The following is a 20168-nucleotide window of genomic DNA, read 5'->3' as shown; positions in this document are numbered from 1 at the left end:
CCACGCTGGAGCAGGGGAAGAGTCCTCTCCCTAGGATGAAGAAGCGGCAGAGACAACGTGTGATGAACTGACCCCAAGCCCCATTCCTGTCCCTCTGCACCACTGGGGGAAAGTAGATAGAGAAACTGGGAGTGAAGTTGAGCCCAGAGAAGAAGGGAGGGGTGGGGGGAAGGTTTTTAAGATCTAGCAGTTTTTCTCCTCTCCTTCTCTGATTTTGATTGATAATAAATTAATTATTTTTTCAAGTTGAGTCTGTTTTGCCCATGATGGTAACTGATAAAATGATCTCTCCCTGTCTTTATCTCGACCCACAAGCCTTTTGATTTACTTTTCTCTATTCTGTCTGGTTAGAGGGGAGTGATAGAGCGGCTTTGGTGGGCCCCTGGCATCCAGCCAGGGTCAAACCACCACACTTGGGAATGGTAAAATTAGGGAGAGGGAAGTGTTACAACTACACTAAAATGTGGATCATTGGCTCCTGTATCATCATCTACACCTAACAAAGAACTGAGTAATCTTGGCCTTGTAGGTCCTGATCCTGAAATCAATCATGTGTGTGTCAGGTTCACTATGGGACAAAGCAGATACTAGGTTCTTGGACATGTTGACTATTTTATCTCACCTAACTTTAAACTGTACTTATAGATTACCCATCAGGCTATGTTCAGTAGTTGTTTGCAGTTAAAATGTCTTCATCCCACTCCATATCACTTTCACATCAGTAAAACTCCTTTTATCCACATTGCCTATGTGGATTGTAAGCTTTTTTGGAAAGGGCCTTTCTTTTGCAGTAGGTATACACTGCAGTGGGAACAACTGTAGGAACTATTATCTTCTCAAAAATAATCAAAACAGATGGTGTACTGTGGGCAGATCATTTTTTTCTCTGTGCTAAAATTTCCTCCATACAAAATGAAAAAAAATAATCTTAATAACTTTCAAAGAACTGGATTTTGGACGAAATAATGCAAAATCTTATAATAATAATAACTGATTGTTGATGTACTACAGTAACTTGTATATTATCCTTAAATAAAATGAACACTGCATATCAACAGGGGACCAATGCATGTTCTTTAGACTAGAAATATATCTGTTCTTGGCCTTTCTCTTTACTTCCTGCCTCTGCTGGGAAGAATGGCCAATTTTTTCCTTTTTATCTCACCAAAGTGAAAGATATTCCATGGCATAAGTAGAATCACATTTGCCCCAGAATCATGTTTCTATTGAGCGCTCTTATGCCATAAATAATTTAGTTTTGTGGGTTCCCACCCACTATAATGTAAATGGTGGTTTCTTCCATTGCCATTTTTTGTCCCACAAGAGCTTTCTAAAAACTATTTTGATTTATTCTTGAAAGATTTCCGTGCTTAAGTGCCTTTATGAGCCCTCCCTTTTTTTCCAGAGTGTACCAGCTGTATTTAACTTATAATGTGCCATTTGTTTCAATATGCTAATGTGAAAACAACTTTTTATTTACTTAAATGAAACAAATGAGGAAAAAGATAACGGAAATCTAGATCTCCCCACAATAAATAGTGAAAGTTAAATTTAAACATAAAATTCAGCTTGAATTTGCAGACAATCCAAATAGATTAACACATTCAGTACAAGAACTGTTGTACCCTATGAAAGGCAAGGGTTCAAGAATGATTCTAGAATTTCCATCAGACTGTGTGAAAGACAAAGAAACACAATATGTCTATTTGTAGGTTTCACATATACTAAAAAGGCAAATCCAGATTTTTCACTCCACTTTTGTGATTTCAGTGGAATTGTCTTTTCACTGGTATAAAAAATAGGCTTACTGATGCCAAGTGACTAACTACTTTACTGGTCTTGAGAAATATGGGGACACATATTTTTATATTTCCTTGAATTGATCAGACAATATCAGACTACCAAAGCAAATATGAACAGTCAGCACCTAACAATGCAGGGAAGATTTCACTCATGTAAAAGCAAGTACAAAGGAGCTTTCTCTGTGAAAATATTGTTCTTGCACTCAAAATTAAGCGTTCAAATCCTCTACCTATTTGTCTTCCCATACACACATAATACAAGAGAACCAGATGTATACGGCCAAAGAATTTTTTTCTAGTGTGACGTTACTTGTCTTTATCGAATAGCTCAAGAACGTAAATGTTTTTATCTGTATTTTTAATAAATCCAGATATTTTAAAAGATTATTTTAAGGCAAAAGATGTCCATCTCTAAGATCTGGTCTATATCCTGTTCTCACATGTCTTAACTGAGGCCTCTGAAAACAAAGATAAAAAAAAAAATCTCTTAAACTGCCATGGTCTGGAATGGATTAGCAAATAAACTACCTACCTTATAAGGCAGATTGTCTAAACCAGACTTTCTTTCCTCCCCAGAGAGCTACCAGAGTGCTTTCTACATGTTCTACTTCATCACCTTTCAAAATGACAGCAACTTGCACTGGAAGTCGTTCTTTGACTTCTGTATGGGCCTTCAACCCTCTCCAGTGCTAACGGAGGGCTTTTTCTGAATCAGCTGGACACAGCACAGTTGCACTGAGGCATTCCACTGGTTTATATCCTGACAAAGTTAACACATCATTTGTACGGTTGAAAATAGATTCTTAGCCTCACCAAAATCAGTAGGTTGGGCATTGAACATAGTTAACCTTTAGGAAAATTAAGTTTCTCTGGGGTTGGAGGGAGGGTTTGTCTGTGCCTTTTTTTTTTTTTTTTAAATTTAATTGTCTTCTAGATAATTACTCCAAAGAGTCATTGTACAATGGATAATATTGGTATTTATCCTTGTTAACAACATCTGTTTATGTACAACTTCATTCTGTTCCCCAAATGCCTGCTTTGTTTCCCCAGATTGAAGGCTACAATTATAAAAACCACATATTACATATGTCTATGTGTGTCTGTACATGTATATGTGCATATATACGATGCTTCTGTTGAATGGTGATTTATTTTTATTGTGAGTATTGTAGTTCCCATGACTGCTTTATCTGCCTAGGTCAGTAATGTTTTCAAACATATAGGAAATTCAAACACATAGGAAATGTATAGGAATTTCAAATGTATGGGTAATGTATACAGTAAACTTACTTACTGTTAAAAAAAGCTAGTCATTACATCATACCGACATCATTTTACTGGAAAATGTTATAACAGAATGTTATATTTCAGTATTCTGTTATTTCAGTCAACCTTTACACGTTGTTGCATAAACTGGTATAGAGACAACCTTTTTTTTGTTTTCTTTAATATTTTATGTCAGCAATACTCATTAATGAAAACTAGAAATATTTTAATTTTAACTCTGTCTTCACAATACCTCTTTAAAAAATTGAGAAAGTCTCTTTACCAAGTGCTCGCCAAAGTAATTTCTTCATGGTATTTGTTAGAAATTGTGTAATGTCACAAGGAAAAAAAGAGAACAGAGTGGTCTCACAACTGTTTTGAAAAAAAATCTAAATATCTTTGTAATTGTTTCAACCTGTTTCAGGATTTTTTGGTGAGGTTTCTAGCACTTTTTTAATTTAAATGAGCTATAATAAATATGAGTGTAACAATACAAATGAAAAATTCTGGCCATGTTGGAGTCAAAAACAACATAAGAGCAGCTTTTCTCACACTTTTTAAGGATTTCTTCTTTTTGGAACAAGCCAGCACAGAAATCCCCAATCTATGTGAAGTTTTTGCTTTCATTCATTTTGAGCTTTGACCAAAGGTTTCTCATTGATTCTTAGTAAAACAAAATTAATGTTTTGGATTTCTCCCAGGAATACAGGGAGTGGTCCTATCCTCGGGACTTATTCTTATCTGTTGTAGATTTATGGATATAGAAAGATCACTGCATAAATGCATATGTATTCCTTGGAATAGCTCAGTTTTTCATTTTATAATAACTGGACTTTTAATCTACATAGAAAACTTTAAAGGAACTGAATGCTGTGATGCTCCCATCTTTCTACCACATGTTGTTGACACACTACTCATAAATATTAGGATATATTATTACTAAAGCTGTAAAACATCTGCGTGCTCTCTGTCTTTGTAGATGCCAAAGTGGGAAGCTCTGAACATTCTTCCTTCTTGCTTGACATGGTCACTGTGGCTACAAATAAGACTGTCATCGCCATGGGTTAATTTACTATGTTGTTAGGCTACGGTGGGAAACAAATAATGCAATGCACAAACTGTGGTTGCCAAAGGCTCTTGATTTTACATGAAATCATTCAAATTTGGAAATCATTTAGATGTGGTCATGCAGATAGGATGTTGTGGAATTAGGGAAATGCCTAGGACATGGACAAAGATTAAGGGAACTTTTTTTGTCTATACTTACCATTTAACTATAAAGCAATATTCTGGCTTCAAGAATGGCATCTTCTCTCACATTGACAGTACACAACATTTTCAATGGACTGTAAGAAGTCAGACTGGGACATGACCACACCTAGCAGGTGCCCAGGGCCTACCTTGTTCGTGTCCAAAGTACATTAATACAACTTATATTCTATCACAAAAATTAAAATCTAGACTCAAAATGAGCATTTCAATAATTCCCATGGAAAAAGTGGACAGAACTGATAAAATTCACATAGAACATTTTTTATTTAATTCAACAGTATTTTATGACCATAACCAGTTCCATCAGAACACTTCCAACCACTTCTGCCTAACTAAACTAATTAGTCTCACCATCTGCATAACAAAGCTCAAAGACTTCCACATAAATACTCTCAAAAAGTCCATAAGAGTTTAGAATATAAAGGCATCATGTTTAATGTTAGAGTTCAAGTGATGAAAAAATCAGCTACAGGCCTGATAAGGTGTTAAAATAATTTATTGTCTTTGGCTTCAAAATCCGTACTCTGTTTCAGATTGAAACTTTCTATCATCTGATTCCAGTCCACTGAATCTTGTTATGCTTTCATTACTAATTAATGAGCCTTTTAGAATGAGATATCATGTTTCCCATTGCATTTGGGACCCCACAAAAAAGTGTTTTCCCTTCCCATCTTTTCTTTTTTCCTCCCATTACCCAGATCCTTCTGGTTTTCACAGAACTAGGTATGTTGATATTACAAAGTATATTTTCTTCAGTATTTTTGCAAGTCCCACGTTTATAACATTTCAGAAAAAGAGATTTGCTGCTTGGTTTCTTTTATTTAAAAAAAAAAAAAAAGAAAAACGAAAAAAAGTTTTATATTACTCTAGCTTGTACAGCAAATCCAGGCCCTGAATTTAATCTTTGCATTGTTATCATTTGTAACAGCTCATATTAAGGCTCCGTGATATCTAGTAGAAACAACCCCATATGGATTTTATTACATTCTTCAGTTAGGTTAAATGACCTGAAATTATGCAGGCATTTTGCCACTGATCTATTATCCAGAAGTAAAAACAAAGGTGGGGGGAGAGTGCAAATAAATAAAACCTAAGACTGACTTGAACAGGAAGCAGTTTGTTGGCAAGTTTGTAACCGACAGTTGGTTTATGGGCATGAGAAACACCTCTTTTGGTGTATACAGTATAATAACTGAACAGAAAGTAGCAGAGGGACTGAATTAATTTCTTTATCTAATATTAATAAAATCTTTCTGCTAAACTCCCACCACAACATCAAAGCACTGGCCAGAAAAAAGTTCTTGTTCACTGTTGACAGATATTAGCTGTCCTTTATGTCTACAACTCCTCTATTCTTCTAGACATAGCCTGATGTGCCTTTGATCTTTGTAAATTGTACACTTCCAACGCAGGACAAGAGGGTACTAGAAAAAGAATATTAGCCAGGAGAAAGTGTTTCCATACCTCTGTAAAATTATTTATAAAAATTGATGTAAGCAGGTCACGTAGTATGATTCCCAACAGTTTTCTGACTGAGGAGCCTTTTGTCAAATTAGAAACGGTGGGGCAGTGGAGGAAATATCTATGTGGACTCAAGGAAAACAAGGGAATCCTACTTTAAAATGCAAACTTCTGATTTTTCTTTTGGGGAAACAGTACTATTATTAATGTGAAAGCAGATACCCCTCATCTGGTGCACAATTCCTTTCCCAGCATCACAGACCACATCAAATGATACTTTTATTGTGGCTTCCATATCCCTTGATGGTACTTCATAGCTCATAGTGCTTATCTTCCATTCAGTGGTAAGGCCCTTCACAAACTTTTCCTTAGTTTACCCCTGATTTTTGTCTCTTATCATATTGACCCATCCAAACTACCAATGATGTCCTCTTCAATGCTCTGCTCTTCTCCTTCGTCTGCTTTTAGGCTTTTCTGACTGAACTTCTATATACGAACTTGTTACTGGCTCATGCACCTGGATGGCTGTAACAACTGGATATGCAGTTCTATGCACTACACTCTAAGCACTACAGCATGCAAATGTCACAAAATGGAACCTTAGAGAGCAGTTATATTTGAGTGCTTGATAGAGGAAATCAATGAGCTGAATTAGTAGATGTGACATTTTTAGAAGAAATTATTTATGTACTGAATTCTATGGGGAAAAATACAATAATTCTATTTTCTGTGTTAATAAATATGTTGGCATGAAATAATATCTGCTAATTATTTTATTTTATTTTAGTTTACTTGAGCACAGAATTTTAGAAATGGAAGAAAGGCATAAAGAGGAGCTGGACACTTTGAAGGAGGAAAAAGAGAACCTGCAGAGCTTGGTCACACGACAAAGCTACATAATCCAGGAACTAGAGAAGCAGCTAAACAAGGCAACAAGCAATAACAGTGTCCTGCAGAAACAGCAACTTGAATTGATGGATACAGTTCACACTCTGATCACCCTCTGTTCCAAGGAAGGAGGTAAGAAAGTAACATAAAACATTAGAAGTACTAGGAAATTTCTTCTGAAGTAAGTCCTGAATTGTTGGAAAGGCAGAACTTAATGACCTTATTCCAAGAAAGAAAATGATTGTAATTGAAGACAATTATAATTGAGGACAAAAGAGCTGATGAGAATCCACAAATCAAATAAGGTTCAGACAGTGCTGAGGCTGACCCTTGTACTAACACCCATTTTTTATTTTTTAAAACTTAATATCATTGAGTTGTTATACTTTGACCATAGCTAATGTAGGCCATAATTCCACTGACTTGACATTAACAGTACTGATTTGTTCCCCTGAGCATCTCTCTCCTTCTGGGAGTAATCCAACCAAATGTGGATATTAATGTTATAGATGCCTACATGTAATTTACTCTAGACTTCCTTTACAATCAATGGAGAGAACAGACTACTGAACAAAGGAAAGTAACTCAGAACTTTATACATATATATGGGAGACATTGTTAATGAACTTGGGGGGTTGGACTAGATGACCTCTAGGGGTCCCTTCCAACCCAAAACATTCTATGATTCTATGTAGGAACTTCTGGTGTTGTAGACATACAAAAGATGAATCTCTTCTCTTGAATGAGATTTTATTTATAATAAGGGATCATTTTTCTTCCTTCTGCCTTGCCAGATTTTGTTTGTTTCTGAGTGCATTAGGAACAGAAGTAACATCTTTCGAAAGAAGGTGTTGACAAAGACTTTAGGACAATTCTCCTCAAGTCTGCCTTTCCTAGTAAACAGGTTTCTTACAGACAATGAGAAAGAAAGGTAGGATTTCAGTTTTCAAATGCTAAAGACACTGCAGAATGTCTCTGGAAAGAAATGCCTTTTATCAGAACTGGTCAAGGGAGATGTGTGGATGGAGACCAATGTAAAGGGTGGAATTGGGACACTGGAAAGAACAAATTAGTAACTACAAAAAACAAGGCAAAGTCATACAGAAGAGAGGGAAGAAGAAATGTAAGGGAAAATATAAGAGAAAAGGCATATGCTAAGAACAGCAGCTAAAAGGGGATTAACAGCTGTGCCTGGTATGGCATGCAGAGTGTTAAAAATACTGGGGGAAATAAAGTTGAGAAAAGAAAATAAATCTGGGAAGAAGCCATCAAAACCCTTCTGAGAAAGGGTACTGGGTAAACTTAGAGAGAAGCTGTAGATGTGCAAATTGTATTAGTCATTCAGTGAGTGTGGAAGTATGAATGAAAGAGGTCTATGTGAGGGTAAGCACCAGCAGTCCGAAAAGCTCATCATATTTGCTCATTGTAATTTTAGAGCTTTAAGTGCCATAAATTATCTAAAAAACAAAAAGCAAAAACCAAACAAAACTCCCAAACAACAACCCCATCCCCCCTGTCAAAACCTTGTCACCTGCATCATTATTCAATCCTCTGTTTAAGAGGCAGAAGGACATATTAGATCATTCAAACTATTCAGCTCAAGGCAGTGTGGGTTTGCTCTCTGCTATATATTCCCATGCAACTTGTGTGGCTTAAATCTGAACTGCTCCAGTGACGAGGATTACATCTCTTCCTTTGGAAGTGTTGCATGCTTGGGCCTGTGTGGATAGACTACTTTTTAAAAAAAAAAAGCAAACCTTTTTTTTCCCCGATCATGTTCATTCTAAATGTTCCCTTCTGCTTATTCTGTTATACTGTTGCCCAGCATTTTGAATCAAATAACGTCCTTCATAGTAGGCTGTTCTCATATCAGTAGAGAAACATTATGATGCAATGCAAATCCTTTATTATGTTTTATGGTCTTTTGGCAAAGAAAACTGGCAAAGCTGCGTTCAGAGTGTTCTAATAGAGCTCGGGAGTACTTTAAAATTAATATAAAAATGAAAGATATATTATTCTCATACAGAGATACAGTGCAAGTTCTTTTTAAGGTTAGAAACAGATTTTCTAATAATTTTGAATTTGATTCAAAGAAAAAAACCCAAGAAAACCAACATTTCTCCTAAACTTAGTTTCCTCACCTGCTTCTTATAAAAACTTTGAGTGAGGATTACAGAAGTGAATGTTTAAATTTGGACTCCTGGGTACAAATTCAGGTGCCTGAAAACCTGACTCTTCAGCAGTTTTTTTTTAATTCTGAGGAACTGTGGAGGCAAAAGATGCTCAGCACAGTTAAATGCTTAAATATAATTTTAATAGCCTAACTCAAACTCTTGATTTTGGACTCCATTACCTTTTGTGTATTAACGTGTTCAGGATTTTCCTTGGATTCCTTTTTTATTTAAAGAGAAATAATTGTAGAAATGTTTCCACTTACTGTCTGTATAAGTCTAGCTGACCAATATTTTTGGTAAGTACATTCACAGCTGAAAACGGAGCCAGACAGCTTAAGTTAAAATAATAATATCATCCTGGAGCACAAGACGACTCTAATGAAGGCTGAATACTAAAACATTTCGTTGTACCAAAAAATAACACCAGCTTCAGTCTGGGCAAATATATATTGAAGATGGAAAAGTATGCATGCTGGGAAGTACAACTAGAGCTACTCTAAATTCACACAAAAATATGAAGCCTTTATGTGTGCACTAATGTTCAAAACATAAAATAAGCTGTGAGAACTGGTGTTTACTTGGAGATACAGAATAACAGAATGTGATACATAAATCAGTGACACCACTACTGTCTTATATGTTAGTAAATCTCAGTCATCTATATTTCATAAGGGATACAGCAGAAATGGAAATGGTCCAGAAAAGAATAGGACAATGGAAATAATTAGAGAGCTGGAACAATTTCCATATGAGGAGAGAGAGCTGTAACATACAGAACTATTAGATGGAAAAGAAGGTATGTGGGATGCTGTTATGGAAGCATACAAGATAACTACTGGTAGAGAGAAAAGGGCAGTGGTGTCCAGCGACAGGACAAGGGGCAATGGATACAAACTGAGACATAAGACGTTTCAGTTGAATATGAGGAAAAATTTCTTTACTCTGAGGGTGACAGAACACTGGAACAGGCTGCCCAGGGGGGTTGTGGAGTCTCCTTCTCTGGAGATATTCAAAGCCCGCCTGGATGAAATGCTGTGTAACATGCTCTAGGAGAACCTGCTTTAGCAGGGGGGGTTGGACTAGATGATCTCCCGAGGTCCCTTCCAACCCTTGCCATTCTGTGATAACACTGAGAGATATTTTCCACTGACAAAAGATAGTACTTGATTAAGTTAAGTAACGGTTGCTAGATATCACTGAGACTGATAAAGATTTTCAAATTGTTAGAAAGCTGAAGATGTAGCAAAGGATGGATCTCCTTAAAAATTTCAGGCTTCTAAGGACGCTTATCTTTGAAAGGAAGCGCTACCAAAGCAAGGCATCAAGTCTAGAAGGCCAGATTGTCAAAGATGAGTAACTTCCTAAGATTGAACACAAGAGTTGAGAGGAATTGCTAAGACTAAACACCACAGTATTTTGAGAATGGCTTTAAGTACATTTATTGGATTTTCAACCATAAATTTAAAAAATAAGTAGATATATTTTATATTACATGTATGTGTATATATTTTAAAAAACTATTATCAGTATCAAGGAACTCAAAAATCTACCCCAAGATAAGTCACAAACAAGAAAATTACATTCTTCCTTGCATAAATCATAGTATTCAGGATTTTCCAATTTGTGAAACTGAAATTAGTAATTTAAAACTATTTTTTATAAAATAATAAAACTACAGCTAAATAACTTCATTTGAAAACAAGCTGGTAATAACCATTGTTTTTTGATTACAAAACATGAAATAAATTTCTGCCAGTAATGACATAGAATCATAGAATCATTTGGTTGGAAAAGACCTTTAAGATCATCAAGTTCAACCACACCTGTCCACTAATAAACCATGTCTCTAAGCACCTTGTTTACCCGTCTTTTAAATACCTCCAGGGATGGGAACTCAACCACTTCCCTGGGTAGCCCATTCCAGTGCCTGATAACGCTTTCAGTGAAGAAATTTTTCCTAAAATCTAATCTAAACCTCCCGTGGTGCAACTTGAGGCCATTTTGTCTCATGCTAATCACTTGTTACTTGGGAGAAAAGACTGACAACCCACCTCACTACACCCTCCTTTCGGGTAGTTGTAGAGGGCAATAAGGTCTCCCTTCAGCCTCCACTTCTCCAGGCTAAACCCTAGTTCCTTCAGCTGCTCCTCATAAGACTTGTGCTCCAGACCCTTCACCAGCTTCGTTGCCGTTCTCTGGATATGCTCCAGCACCTCATTGTCCTTCTTAAACCAAGGGACCCAAAACTGAACACAGTATTCAAGGTGCAGCCTCACCAATGCTGAATACAGGGGAAGGATGACTTCCCTTCTCCTGCTGGCCACACTATTCCTGGTACAAGCCAGTGCCATTGGCCTTGACCACCTGGGCACACTGCTGGTTCATATTCAGCCAGCTGTCCACCAGTACCCCCAGGCCCCTCTCTGCCAAGCAGTTTTTCAGCCACTCATCCCCAAGCCTGTAGCGTTTCATGGGGTTGTTGTGACCCAAGGGCAGGACCCCCAGCACTTCGCCTTGTTGGACCTCATACAATTGGCCACAGCCCATTGATCCAGCCTGTCCAGATTCCTCTGTAGAGCCTTCCTACCTTCAAGCAGATCAACACTTCCACCCAACTTGGCATCATCTGCAGACTTGCTGAGGGCACACCCAATCCCCTCATCCAGGTCGTTGATAAAGATGTTAAACAGAACTGGCCCAAATACTAAGCCGTAGGGAATACCACTTGTGACTGGCTGCAAGCTGGATTTAACTCCATTTACCACCACCCTTTGGGCCCAGACATCCAGCCAGTTCTTTACCCAGCAAAGAGTATGCCTGTCTAGGCCATGGGCAGCCAGTTTCTCAACCAGAATGCTGTGGGAAATGATGTCAAAGGCTTTACTGTAGTCCTGGTGCACTACATCCACAGCCTTTCCCTCATCCACTAAGCGGGTCACCTTGTCATAGAAGGAGATCAGGTTAGTCAAGCAGGACCTGCCTTTCATAAACCAACATTGACTGGGCCTGATCTTCTGTTTGTCCTGGATGTGCTGTGTGATGGCACTCAAGATGGTCTGCTCCATGACCTTCCCTGGCACTGAGGTCAGACTGACAGGCCTATAGTTCCCTGGATTCTCCTTCTGGCCCTTCTTGTAAATGGGCGTCACATTTTCCAACCTCCAGTCAAGTGGAACTTCCCCAGTCATACAGGACTGCTGATAGATGATGGAAAGAGGCTTGGTGAGCACCTCCGCCAGCTCCCTCGGTACCCTTGGGTGGACCCCATACAGCCCCATGGACTTTTGTATGATTAATTGGCTGAGCAGGTCACTAACCATTTCCTCTTGCATCATGGGAGCTTTGTTCTGCTCCCCATCCCTGCCTTCTGGCTCAGGGGGCTGGGTACCCCCAGAACAGCTGACCTTACTATTAAAGACTTAGGCAAAGAAGGTATTAAGTACCTCAGCCTTATCCTCATCCTTTGTCACCATGGTTCCCCCTGCATCCAGTAAAGGATGGAGATTCTCCTTGGCTCTCCTTTTGTTGTTAATGTATTCATAGAAATACGTTTTATTATCTTTCACAGAATTGGCCAATTTAAGTTCTAGTTGGGCTTTAGCCATTCTGATTTCTCTCTGCATGACCTCTCATCATCCTTGTAGTCCTCCTGAGATGCCTGCCCCTTCTTCCAAAGCTCATAGACTTTCCTTTTTTTTTTTTTTCTGAGATCCAGCCAAAGCTCTCTGTTCAGCCAGGCCAGTTTTCTTCCCCGCCGGATCATCTTTTGACGATCAGCCAGCAGGCCTGATGTTGTATAGGCCAATCCATGGTCAAAACCCCCAAAATTCTGCTCCTCACACCAGGTTTGGAGTGAGGTATTTATTTCCTGGGTCTTCCTCTTCCTTCCCTCAATGTTCTCTATAATAGGAACGATAGAGGAGAATGTTACTTGTGCACCTGATCCTTCCACCATTTGTCCCAAGGCCCTGAAGTCCTTCTTAATTGCTCTTAGACTTCTTGTTGGGGTTTCATCACTGCCTACTTGGAAAACCAATAATGGAATAATAATCCATGGGCCTTGCCAGAGCTGGAAGTTTTATTTCCACATCTTTAACCCAGGCCCCAGGTAAGCAGCAGACTTCTGTATGAAATGAGTCCGGTCTGCATATTGATCCTTCTGTTTCCTTCAGAAGGGAGCCCCCTATGACAACAACCCATCTTTTCTTCTTTATGGAAGTTGTTTTGATGTAGGGCTTAGGTTGTCTTAACCTTGAGAGTGTTTCTAAGCTGTGAAAACCATCATCCTCATTAAGGTTTGGTTCCACTTGCCAAACTTCCTATATATTAGGCAAGGGAAGCTGGGAGGTTGAGGTTGTCACAGGGGAGACACACCTGCTGTGCTGGGCAGGAACATACTGACATTTCCCCTTGTCTCCTAAATTTCCCCGTTCAGACAGGTGGAGAGAGTCCTCTGTTGCATGAGGTGTGCCTGCCTGTTGGGTCTGAGACAGGGAGCATAGGGTGTTGTTCCAGTAGTTGATCTCCCTCTCACTCTCCCTGATAGTTCTCAACCTGCTCACCTCCTCCCACAGCTCCGTCATCAAGCGGAGGAGTTCCTCCACCTGGGCACACCGCCAACAGGTAAACTCACCACTAGCGTCCGAAAACAGTGTGAGAGGGGGGCACACCCTGCAGCCCTGATATCTGGGTGGCAGCATGCACCCACTGGAGCTCTGTCTGGAAGTCTGCATCAGTTGTAGCTGGTGCAGAGCTTGGAGACGCCTTGCTTTTCTGTCAAGTGGACACCCTGGTACTTCTGACCAAGCTCCAGCGTCCTGACTGTGTGAACTGACACACCATGCCCCGTTTGCCTGCGCTGTTCACCAGCCCTCATGGTGCTTCCTAAGGCTCCCTTTTATGAGAGCCTTAGATGCCGTTGTCAAGGCTGGCCCTCTGACAAGCTGCCCTCCCCCAGCCATGCCTTGGCTTTTCCCCAGATTGGTAAAGCTCTGGAAAAGCCCCTTTTTGCTGTGATTTTGCTCTCTGGTGCAAGCGTGCCTGCTCTGGAGCTGTTTGCTTTAGCAAAAAAAAAACCCCATAATCATATCAGAAGATTTATTTTTAGGTTAATTTAAATGAGTTGAGAAACTTTCAGAAGTTTGCCTGCTAGGAGCCTGTGAATAATATAGCTGAACAGTGTAAAGATACAGGGCTGAACAGAAACTGATTTTGTTTAGTTTTACACCCTGAGAAGCTTAGCTAACATAGACCCTAGTACTGGAAGACAACCCTAACAAATATGCTTTGGTATTCCACCATGGCTAGACAAACTTCAAGAGAATTTATGAAGGATATAAAGGCAAACGAAGAAGAGAGAAAAAAGTAAAAGCCACACAAAGGAAAAATTTTTAAAACATAGATGGACCTAAGTACAAAATCCAGATCCCACTGTCAGTGTCAGTTTTGGTACAGGCTGGTTTTGGGATGGGGGCCACCTGTAAAACTTGGAATTGTTTGTGAGTTTGGCTTCCAAAATACCACCCACCTCTGTCCCAGTGTGAGCAATACTAGGATTTCAGTTGCATGTAATCCTTAAAAAAGACACTCTAAAAGGTCATTAAGCCTACAGAGAGTCAAATAGATGCAGGATACCATGGGGACTCACATGTCTCCATTTTGGCCCGTGTCTATGGCTAAATAGATTTGTCACATTGTTTATGTATTTTTTTAGGCAGGGTCAACAATCTTGGCAGTGGCTGCCAATAAATTCCAAAACTAGAATTTTTTAAAAAATAGCACTTTCAGACACTAGCCTTCCAATTGAAATGATTGTTCATTACAGTGAAAATTTACAGTAAGTTTTTAAAGATTAAGTAATCTCCAAATTCAAATATAGATAAATGCCTGAAACTTTTACTTTTGCCCCACAAAAGACAGAGAAATAGAAACAATGATGTGAAAGCTTAATTAATCACCATAGAGATTCCAAGACTGTAGAAGTCCTTCATCTGTAGAAGGTAAGAGGTAGATAGAGATCACATCATTCTTTGCAAAGGTCATAAAATATTTTGTGATTATTGTTTTCTTTAAACTGTTCCTTCCTCAGGATACTTTGCATATTATTTGTCTGAGGATGGATAAAGCATTTTGGCACATTGTTGTCACTGTCAAACAATAAACCTGTAACACATTATCTAGTTTAGTGACAGACTTTCAAAACTTCCACATCAGAAAAATTACTTATGAAAAGTATATGGAGTGCTAAATAGAGAGTCACACAAACATTTACTCAAAAAGAAAAATACAGGGAATACACTACAAAATATGTTAAGCAGTAGATAATATCATCATCAAAGTGCATACAAGTTCGGACCGAGTAATTCAGGAATTGTATTGGTCCAGTGGGAAATTGTGTTTCAAGCCAAATGTCACAAAATGTGCCCAGTCAAGTGTCACTTATATTTTCAAATACGTTGTTCTTTTTTTTTTTCCAGTAGAAGAAAATAGATCTAGAGTGACTATTCTTTGACATCAATTTGCATACCTCAGGATAGCTGCCCAAGTTCTCCTACCCCCAGGATTAGGGAATGTAAAAATTCAGTGGGAAGGTATATTTAACCATAAGCTTATTTTCCTTTTCCTGATTTTATGATGTCTGTCAGCCTGCATGAAAATATACCTTGTTAAAATGTTTGATCTAAACTTGTATACTTCAGTGGACTAACGGAACAGTAGAGAAAGTTTTGTCATGAATGTCTGGTTTTGTGACCTCCTAGTAGGAGAGAAATGAAGCATTAGCTTCCTCTTGAATGCTGACAAGAAGCAAAGCTTAATTCTCAAAATAATACACATATATGCTAGGAATTCACCTCCTCAGAAGTCCCCATTGAGTTCATTAAGTAAATAATGTGGTTAGTGGGTCTGGCATTTCTGAAAAGGTACAAATCTCCTGGGTTATCAGTAGTTTTCATATTTTAGAAAATTATGCAGGAAAAGAAATTATGTCCAGAAATTTATTCTAATGCAATTCATGCTTTTATAAGGCATAGCAATTAATTTATTTAAAACATTAAACAGTAAGCACTCTATTCCATTTCTTAGACTACAGTTGTTACGATGTTAAAATTTATTCTGAGGTGAAGAGAGTGAGAACAGAATGAGGATTTCAAAGCCATGACCCGAAGGTTACAGGCACAGGGGAAACTCCATTGACATAAGCAGAATTAACCCCAGCAGTGATGCTGGCCTACTTCATTAGAAAGACTTCAAAGACACCTTATATAATACAAGCTAGTATTTAAAAAAAAAAAAAAAAAATCCCCATGGGAATCCCAGGATAGAATAACATTTTCAGGTGTTCTGAAAGGTAACTTTAAATCTTAATATTTGGACTGTGTTCAGCAAGACAAATTTTCTGTATTATATTGATGCAGCTGTATATTGGAATACAATAATGAGGATATTTAAATCTAATGGAATTTAGAAAGCAATGTAGAATAGTAAGGTTGTACGATACAGTTCTTGGTCATTTTGCTTTTGTGCACAGAAAGAATAGTATTGGTACTCATCTAGGATATACTCTGAGGTGACAGCATGTTTTGTCTGGTCCCATTTCCTTAACAATATATTTTCATTCCTTAAGCACTTGCCTTCTCTTTGTACTTCATCTTTGATATTGCTAAGGTTTTTTTCAACATAATGAAATATAACTAGTGAGGCAGAAACCTAGAGTATGGCATATCAGTCACTTCATTATTTTTCTTCTGAAGCATAGAAGCAAACAAAATAAGAATTTTGCTAGATGCACAGAAGTTTCTGACCAACTTTAGCTGCCAGCTGTAGCTCTGAGGTGGATCAGGAGTGTGCTTGAAACATGGTAATAAGAAAAGAATGAATGTGACAGACTTTTTTTCTTATACCTGAAATTTCAATGTAATAACAAAACATGATGCTTTTCCTCTATGAGTTCTTATTTTTTATTAACTTTTTTTCTTAATATTAATTAAGAATGAATTAAAAACCACAGACTTCACAAAGTTGGAGTGAACACACCAGAGCTTTAGACAAAACCTCATTTAATGCACTGAAGCCATCAGGTGTTCGACACTTATCTTATTCTGTCATGAAGTCCTACTTTGATCCCCAAAGGTGTCAAATCAAATAACTTCAGCTAAAGTTGACAGTATGTGTGTTCGAGAATACAGAAAACATCCATTTGCTCAGTTTTTCTCTTCTTCCTCCTGCCATAGAGATTTTATGAGCAAGCGGTTTAATTTTTTACAGACAGCTGAAACCAGTAACAGAAATACCTGTAGTTTAAAAAGAGATCAAAAGATCACTATCAGAAAATGTCCACCTGGATTCACAAAGTTCACTATTATAAAGATGCATTCCACTTTTTGATCTGCTTTTATTATATTTTGGAAGCTGGGGACAGAATGATTCTCAATTTTGCCATTACTGTATCTGGATCCAGTTGAATGCATGGACCCACTGAGGTGGAAAGTGCTACAGAGCTGCTGCAGTCAGAGGCCAGGTTGTCTTTGTACAGCTGTTTAGATGTTCAGTTAAACATACACATCAGCACCAGCATTATTTTGTGTTTCTTGTTTATTCTGTTCAGGTGCTATAGACTTCCTGTTTCCCTTGGAGACTTTCTGTATTGATATCCATTTTTCAGAGATGATCAGAGAGCTCAAGTAAGAGTTTTTGGGGGTCAGCCTCCCCTGAATCATTTAATATTTACAATGTAGGTATAGAGTCCTGGTCTGGACTTCCTTTAGAGTCAACGAAGGCACTTTATTGAAGTGACTTGTCTTAAGATGAGGTGATTTGCATTTGCCAGTACCTTTTTTCTCCATATTATCTGTTAAAGAGTGCTGATATTAGTGCTGCTATTTATATGACCAGTATCTACATTGGGACAGATTCATTTTATATTCTTGTTTTCTAAAACTAACTAAATAACAGTATTAATTCCAAATCATCATGATTTAAAAATAGAAGTATTTTCATACTGCTGTGGTTTAACCCCAGCTGGCAATTAAGCACCACACAGCTGCTCGCTCACTCCCTGCCCCCTGGTTGGTGGGATGGGGGAGAGAATCAGAAGGGTAAAAGTGAAAAAAAACCACCTCATGGGTTGAGCTAAAGTCAGTTTAATAGGGAAAGCAAAACCTGTGCATACAAGGAAAGCAAAACAAGGAATTCATTCACCACTTTCTATTGACAGGCAGGTGTTAGCCATCTCCAGGAAAGCAGGGCTCCATCATGTGTAATGGTTACGTGGGAAGACAAATGCCATCACTCCAAACATCCCCCCCACCTTCTTCTTCCTCCAAGTTTTATATGCTGACCATGACATCATATGGTCTGGAATATCCCTTTAGTCAATTGGGGTCAGCTATCCTGGCTGTGCCCCCTCCCAACATCTTGTGCCCCCCCCAGCCTCCTCCCTGGTGGGGTCGGCTGAGGAGTAGAAAAGGCCTTGACTCTGTGTAAGACCTGCTCAGCAGCAACAAAAACATCCCTGAGTTATCAACCCTGTTTCCAGCACAAATCCAAAACACAGCCCCATACCAGCTACTGTGAAGAAAATTAACTAACCCATGCAAAAGCAACACGTATACCTTGTCCAGGCAAGGACACTTTAATTTCCAAATTATGTTGTATAATAAAATGCAACAAAGTGTATCAGGTAGGATCAAGCCAGACTTTGTTTTAATAGAGATTCGGTAGTAAAATTAGTCAATTCAAATGTGCAGCATATGAAATTTATGTCATGGGAAAATATTTCAACTTTTCAAAACAGAATTGGGCATTCCTATATTTTATCCCTATTAACTTGTTGATGGTCGCAGCAGGAGGTCAATATTTAGTAGTACCAAAAAATGAATATTTTAAGGACATATTTTTACATTTATTTACTGTTAATACTGAAATCAATTACCCACCATCATTCATATAGTATCTGTCAGTACCAAATCCTTCTTCACTCTGCTTTGTGAAAGTAGTATTATTCTCTCACACCAAAGATACTACAGTGGATATCAGCATATATAAACCAACTAACAACACTGCCAGTGTCACCCAAATGGCTTGTTAGTGAAAAATTTCTTTGTATGCATACCATTCTTCAGCTGGAAACACTAAATGCACATTAGGGTGCCTGTGTGGAAAAATATAAATCAATTAAAGAAATATGGACACTAGAAATATTAAACAAAGCCAGTGGCTTAATCTCTCTTGTAGCGGTTTGTGAAAGACTTCTTTAGTTCTCATTTCTCAGTGAATGGCTGGTTACTCACAAGATTGCTGTCTCAAACAGAAACTATTAAGGAACTCTATTGCAGCTGGATAATTAAGTGTCTTTATCTCTTTGTAAATGGGCCATAAGGCATTCTATTTCAGCTCACTAATGAGGACCACTTTATGGTATTCCTAAGTGATGTCTTTCAAACGCATAGTGAATCAAAGTATTATTGTTGTTACCAGTCACTAAGGCTGAATTTATTGGGAAGCAAACTTGATAACTGTTGATAATTTATTAGGTAGTAAATAATTATGCCCTGGAGAGGGTGAAAGCTCACTACGTTAACGTTGTTTTCCAAGACTGAGTCAATTCCTGCAACACTACAGGAGGGAAGTTCTGCTTTAAATGATTTATTTAATAAGTATTTGGATAGCTTGAGTGCACTTGCTATGCAATTGTTTGCCTTTCTTACTTCAGACTCTTAGAGGGTATGTGGGAGGGAAAAGTAATACTCTATTAGCTGCTAAAATGTTAATGTGAAGCATCTATTTGGCTACACCTTTTCACTTTCCTCCCCACCTTAAAAATATGGATCTGAAATTCTTATATGCAATGAACCTTAGCATTCCTAATGAATCCGAGGCTGGATTAGTTCCTAGGCTAGTAAAATTGTCGTAGCCCTACTAATTGTGCTTCAGCATGGCCTGGTAGTTATGCTGGATTGTACTTAAGAGAGGTTTGCAGATCCATTTGGGCCTCCCACATGCAGCAAGTGGTATGCATGCAGCCATGAAAGGCTAGGGGTTGATGGCAAAGGGGCTATTTTTGCTTTTGTCATTGCTCCTTGGAAACAAAATCCTTCCATTTCTCCATCCAGTTTAGTGATTGTAGGGTCACAGGATGAATCAGATCATTGAGCTGCTCCAGTGGAATAATAAACCTGCATAAGAGACAAACAGAACAACAAAGTAACAAAGCAAACAAACAAAACCCCCAAGACTGCCTTCCCCCGGCACCAAACCAGACGTCTTTCTGCCAGATCTCCTATTAGCTGGTTCATTCTGTGGGTAT

General features: G+C 38.4%; 1 protein-coding gene across 1 annotated transcript in view; it reads left to right on the top strand.

Moving 5' to 3' along the window:
- Positions 1 to 20168, top strand: part of ANGPT1 (angiopoietin 1) — a 174220-nt gene that overhangs the window by 82315 nt on the left and 71737 nt on the right. The window contains exon 4 of the mRNA XM_009638391.2: positions 6589 to 6821. Within this exon, the coding sequence (XP_009636686.1) occupies positions 6589 to 6821 (233 nt within the window). The remainder of the gene's footprint in view (positions 1 to 6588; positions 6822 to 20168) is intronic.

This window comes from Egretta garzetta, unplaced genomic scaffold (genome assembly GCF_000687185.1).
Source record: "Egretta garzetta isolate BGI_Z169 unplaced genomic scaffold, ASM68718v1 scaffold154, whole genome shotgun sequence".
Lineage (NCBI taxonomy): Eukaryota > Metazoa > Chordata > Aves > Pelecaniformes > Ardeidae > Egretta > Egretta garzetta.
Note: the sequence above shows the minus strand (reverse complement) of the source record. Positions and strands in the feature narration are given on the sequence as shown.